At 37.6% G+C, this 6,077-nt stretch overlaps 1 protein-coding gene across 3 annotated transcripts in view; it reads right to left on the bottom strand.

The window, feature by feature from the left end:
* Positions 1–1,048: 1,048 nt before the first annotated feature.
* The window catches only part of LOC107741974 (nuclear receptor ROR-alpha-like), a 36,446-nt gene continuing 31,417 nt past the window's right edge, over positions 1,049–6,077 (bottom strand). For all 3 annotated transcript variants that reach the window (XM_016554800.1, XM_016554802.1, XM_016554801.1), the window contains 3 exons: positions 2,443–2,553; positions 2,243–2,352; positions 1,049–2,150 (listed from right to left, as the gene is read on the bottom strand). In XM_016554800.1, the coding sequence (XP_016410286.1) occupies positions 1,986–2,150; positions 2,243–2,352; positions 2,443–2,553 (386 nt within the window). In that variant the 3' untranslated portion in view covers positions 1,049–1,985. The remainder of the gene's footprint in view (positions 2,151–2,242; positions 2,353–2,442; positions 2,554–6,077) is intronic.

Genomic DNA, 6,077 nt, shown 5'->3' with positions numbered 1-6,077 from the left:
CGAACTTCCATCTGCCCTGTATCTTGGTCTCTCATTGGCTGTAGGTCATCTCCGATGTAGTTTTCAGTCAGAAATCATTTCACACAGCGTGATTGTGAATCGCCGACAGCTCCAGATATTTAGCATGCCAAATATTTCACGGGCGTCGGCGACGTGTCGGTGATTCCCTCAGATCGCGTCTTTGATAATTCACACTGCATGATTGTCACTCGCGTGAACGAGCACCGATTTGCGATTTGCGACTTTTTGCGATTTCGCAAAACCTGTCGAAGAGTGAAAAATCGTGCTAAAATCGTGCAGTGTGAACTCGGCATAGTGAGGCAGCAAAGATATAGATGGTCTTTCACTACGTTCTGTTCCCCTACTATTCCCTAGTCTGTTTTGAGGTCTTGTAGGGAGAATTTCACCCAGTTGTCTTTGCGTATGACAAAGCCTTTCTAGTCTGTTGTGATTCAGATGATCCTGTGTTTAAACCTAATAAAAACCAAATGAATTTGGTGTTCTTTTTCATGAGAAATGTTGAAACTTCTTGTGTTGGTGCAATTCTAACAAATAACATTGTTATGAGATCTATAAACATGGAAAAACATTTAGAAAGTGAGCAGTGAGGGCTGTATGACATATGTGTGAGTCAGATGAGTGAGTAAAAACTCGGAAAGAAACAGTTTTCAGACTTTGCTCACAGTTCAGAGTCAGGAATGGGAAACAACTTTATATTTTTCCTGGATACAGCCCCACCCTTTACACTTTTCAGAAGTTTATTTGAGGTCTTTTCTGCAAAGAAACACAACAAGTATTTATGCTCCAAAACTGAAACAATAACAGGGTTTCATGAACTGTGTGAGTTATAAGTTAAAGCTGACACAAAATACAACAGAACAGAAACTGTGCCAAAAATAAAAACTAGAACATTTACGGAAATTATGGAGACTTTTGATAAACACAGATTTATGAAGCACACATACTGTACTCCTTCAAATAAACATATGGACATTTGTTTATAGATTTCCACAAATTAAACTGTGCAATTAAGACAAAAAAGAACTGTTGTCAATCTAAGTGTCTACACAAGCATATTGAATAAGAGCATTATATTTTATTTCATAGAAGTATTCTATAATTTTTTAGAACCTTGAGCATAAATAGTCAAATCTGCAAGTTTGATAATTATTTGAATGAGTGAATCCAAGAAAACAGAGAAAAATTCAAAAACACATCTTAAGATGGTCTGTTTGAAGGGAATGGTGATTTCAAGAACACAATCCATTGTGAAGCAACATGTTCTTTTCAAATCCATGTGAAATGAATGAAAGATAAGCATTATAGGTGCCAAGACAAGCTTTAACGGGAGGGGAGTACAAAAAAAAAAGCTGACACAAAAGGTGTCAAAATAGATGATCATACTTAAATTAATGCAACAATGTAATAGGCTATAAGTAGCAGAAGTCATTAAGCATTCATGTCTCTGTACCGCCTGAGAAATCAAGAGGGAGGACAGAAGGAGACTCTAATGTTGTAAATGAAGCTTGAAAATCCCCAGTTGCTAACTGATGCCGTTAGTTCAAAAATACCAGTTCCTTTTTTAACGATCTGCTGTTTGCTGGTATCAAAACTGATCAGCTCTATAAATCACATAATAATGATCAGAGCTAAAGCTCTTTATACCAGCTAGGATCATTGAAAACTTCAAAAACATTAAAATACATCCTCAGACAAAAACAAGCTTAAGAATACTGAATAGCATTTGTAGTAATATTTTGCTTTTGGCCTACAGAATAGAATTCGCACAAAATACTGCATACTTCTGTTAATATTATTTTCTGTTCTTCTGAGAGTTACAAAAATATATTTAACTTCTTCAGCAGGTAGATAATATATTTAGATCTAGACCGCTTACACTATATGTAACTGTGGGTGTGTTTGTGTATTGTATGCGATGTCATTTCATTTCTGCATCTGCAAATGAAATGTGTCTGTGTGTGTGTTCAATGAGTAGACAGTGTCTGTATATCTGTGTCAGAGCCGAACAGCTCTTTGTATAGCGGAGGGAAGAGGGAATGCACCGTGAGAGGGTAAAGCTGCCGGAACCATCGCAGTTTCTCAATATGCAGCGCACACAGAGACTTCAGCACCGGGACTCTTTGATACAGCTGGAAACACCCCAAAACACAACATTACCCGTTAAAAAATCATTCCAGCCAATACAATTCATTACTTTCTGTATTAAAATCCTTTTTTTTACCTTATGCAGTAGACTCTCCTGATTGTCTTTGTGCAGAATGTGACTTAGGGCAAGCTCCACATCTCTCCTTACTCTCTGCACTCGTTCTCTGTCTTCCAGACACGGTCGATCTACTCAAAATGTAGAGAAAGATGGAGAGATTAAGCCCATTCTACCTTGATGTCAGGGTATCTGCTGTAATGTGGTTTTGCTGCGCTCACCTGCATTGAGGAGGACCAGCGCAGTGAACACTGCCATCTGCTGTTCAGTCAGTCTCAGCGCACACAGATTGTGAGCAAAGTCAAATAGAGCAGCTATTAGATCACCGCATGCTGAAGAATAAACCCAAACATACAAAAACAGTTTGAACTACATTGCCATTAACCTTTGGAGGGTAATGACTGATAATAAATCACAATGTCAGTGAGTAATTATTCCTGTGCACTTGCATATAATATTAATGGAATAAAAGGCCACTTAAGTGTACTTAAATAATGTACACTTTCATGACTGTTTCTTAAGACACTTTACTACACTTTTAAAAAGTGCACTTTGTAATCATTTCAAATTAAACGATTTACTTAAATTTTTTATTATCTTTAGCTGTGCTTTAAAAAAGTTCACTTATTTTGATGTGACTAATTTACCAAAGGGTTTTAAAGTTAAAGTTAATATATTTCAAATGTACTAAATTGCACCTTCGTCATTATTACAAATGTATTCATATTTAAAAAATATATTTAAATACATGACATACAAGTTTCAATAGAAATGACATTAAAGTATATTTTAGTTTACTATAAATCTTTTTTAGTACATTCGGCAGTATACTTTAACAACATTTCAAAGAAAAAATAATTATTAAATTACACATAAATTAATGTGTACTGTGTAATTCCTACTCAAAAATCAGCACTTTGAAGTTATGCTAGTTACATTTAATATAAATTTAAACTACATATACTGTATAAATGTAACTACATTTTAATTTAAGTGCAATTTACATACAATTAATTTTCTGAAAACATTACATTCAATTCACAATTAAGTATATTCTCTTAAAGTATATTATTTCCGTAGTAAGTACTTCTTTTTCACAAGGGATAAGACAAATGTGGTAAACACAAGTTCCCTTTCAAGGGAACTTCGAACTGCGTCCTCTAGGGGTCGCTATGGGGAACGACCCGTGTCTGAAGCATACATTGAAAAAACACCAACAACACCTTGGCCGGCGACAGCCATGACGTCACTACCGGTGCGACTATAGTATAAATAGGCGCCGGGAGAACACATCATCCTCTTCTTCGTCTTCATTGACTGTTTTGTTTGAAGCGTGCATTTCCGTGGTAAGAGCGATCTCTATTCATATCATTATGGCGAGCACTAGAAAAGCGTTTAGAGGATGTGTGCATCCGTGCCGTCATTATTTGACACCCGATGACACACACGATCTATGCGTTGTTTGCTTGGGCGAAGAGAATGAAAAATGAAAAAGGTCTGCTCTCGTTTGTCTCTCTTTTCGAGAAAAGAGGGGCAGCCATCAGGACCCGCGGTTCAGGACCGCCGCAGCTGAGGCACGGAGGAGAATTAACTCGTGGGGATCGCAAGTGGATCTGGCCGATGAGCTGAGCCTTCCCAATCCTCCTGCCCTGCATATGATGAGCTTTTGGAAGTTATGGATCGCTCCACGGCGAGGCTTGACTTGCCGTGGAAGCGGGCAAAGAAACTGACGTTTGGTAAGTGTGCACGTTATGCTTTGCGCACTTTTCTGAAATCCTGTGTGGTAAGGGTTACGCGTTATTAGCCTCGTTCCCTTTCTCGGCTAACGATCGTGCTGTAGGTCGAGCCCCTCTCGTTGAGAGCTGGGCGTTTGCTCCCTCAGCTAGAGATTTACTGCTAGCCATTCTAGCAGTATACCTTAGATCGAGTTGATGACTTCTCAAACATAATGTTTTGGGATGCACCATTTCCATCTATGGGCTGCTCTTTCAGAGTACCACGAGGGCCCCTTAGAACGGTTTTTAAATCCATGTTATGGTAAGTGTGCACGTTAGTCTTTGTACACTTTCTAAAATCCACACTGTGGTAAGTTCGCACGCTAGTACCCAGCGTTCTTTCTAAAATCCTGTATGGTAATTTCAATAATAATTTTAATAAATTAATTTCACCTGATTATGATGTTGCCTTCTACCGTATTGTTACTGGCCATCTCATTGTCAAAAAAAAAAAAAGTATGATTGGCAGCATTTATTGTGTTTTCTTTTTTTTAATTCCGTTTTCTCTATGTGTTGTTAAAATTTAATGTAGACCTAACCAGTTGTTTATTTAATACAAAATTTTTTTGACATATCACAACCAGCATATTAATATAAGAAGCTTGTTTACATTAATTGCTATTTAATGTTTATGACCCTGGTGGGTGCGTTGTTACCCATGCAAAGAGGTTAGTCCATCATAATAGAGGTTATGTACTGTACATCTAGAGTACATGCCAAACTCCAGTCCTGAAGGGTCACTGTCCTGTAGATTGTAACTGATTAGCTGGTCCAGGAGCTAAACCCTGCAGGACAGGCCCTCCAGGAACTGAATTTAAACCCCTGAGTACCCCCTGAAGCCCCAGAGATTTACAAAAGCAAAAACAGTTTGTTCAAATATTGATAACTAACTAGCTAAATAACTAAATAACAATATCTATCTATCTATCTATCTATCTATCTATCTATTTATAGGCGCTTTCGTACAGAGTTATGGATCAACTGTTAATTTAATTGATTATGAAACTGAATTGATATATAAGAAACTGAATACAGAAAACAGAATAAACAGCGTTCTAAGCCAATGCAAAATGTTGATTTCAGATCAGTCATAAATCCAGGATGAAACGTAGCTGCTTTATGTCCAGGGAAGAGGATACAGAGGCGTCAGAGCTGGTTAAGCAAGAGATCTGGGAAATACAAATAAAAAAAATCAGCAGAGTAAAATCACTTTACAATCTCAAGCCAAAGTATCTCTGATCTCTGCAGATATTACTTGAGATGAGGGGGGAAAAAAAAGATCGGATAGGGAAAGCTCTGGCTTCGTGTGGATGTAGCCTCAGAAAATACAGTTTCACTTCAGTTCATTGAATGTCCCATGTTAATGTGGGCATGAAATGTAAGCATAGTAAACTTCCTTAAAACTGCGTGAAATACGTAGGAACGGACACCGCAAAATCAAAATGCTTTTTATAGTGATATCAATGTATACAACTGGTGAAACATTTTTTAATCTATGATCTGTGGAATATCGCATTCGACGAATCTGTCGCCCTCTAACATCTGCTGGAAATTCAGGTAAACATACTTGCGTGCACGCACGCGTGCATCCCCAGTTGATCCATAACACAGGAGGAACCTTTTCATAGTTCCTAGAACTATTGGCAGAAATTCCCGTTTTTTGATGCGTTCACACCGCAGGAACTAGGAACATATTTAGTTATAGGTACTCCGTTTGGGGGAACTAATTTAGATCAGATCCTACTTCAGAGTAGGGTATAAAACAGTATTATACAGAATAAGGAGTTACGTCACAATCTTTTCACTCCGCATTGCATTTCGGGAAGGCGCCGCCATATTAGCAGGATACGCTATCCGTTCCCATGGTTACTTTTCATTCTCTATAAGGATAAGTGCTCTAAGTATCTTTTGTTTTGTTTTTGCCTTTAGGTTAAACAATCATTCATTATTCATTGTATTGTTTGCAGGGAAGATAAGCTATTTTATCGCACTGCATGATAATTTGATTGTTTTCTCTTAGGTTTTGTAGAATTTGGTTTACAATGTTTAACCTTACCTGATTAGCGTGAAAACAGTGTCGC

Source organism: Sinocyclocheilus rhinocerous, unplaced genomic scaffold (genome assembly GCF_001515625.1).
Source record: "Sinocyclocheilus rhinocerous isolate Xijiao unplaced genomic scaffold, SAMN03320098_v1.1 scaffold2451, whole genome shotgun sequence".
NCBI lineage: Eukaryota > Metazoa > Chordata > Actinopteri > Cypriniformes > Cyprinidae > Sinocyclocheilus > Sinocyclocheilus rhinocerous.
Note: the sequence above shows the minus strand (reverse complement) of the source record. Positions and strands in the feature narration are given on the sequence as shown.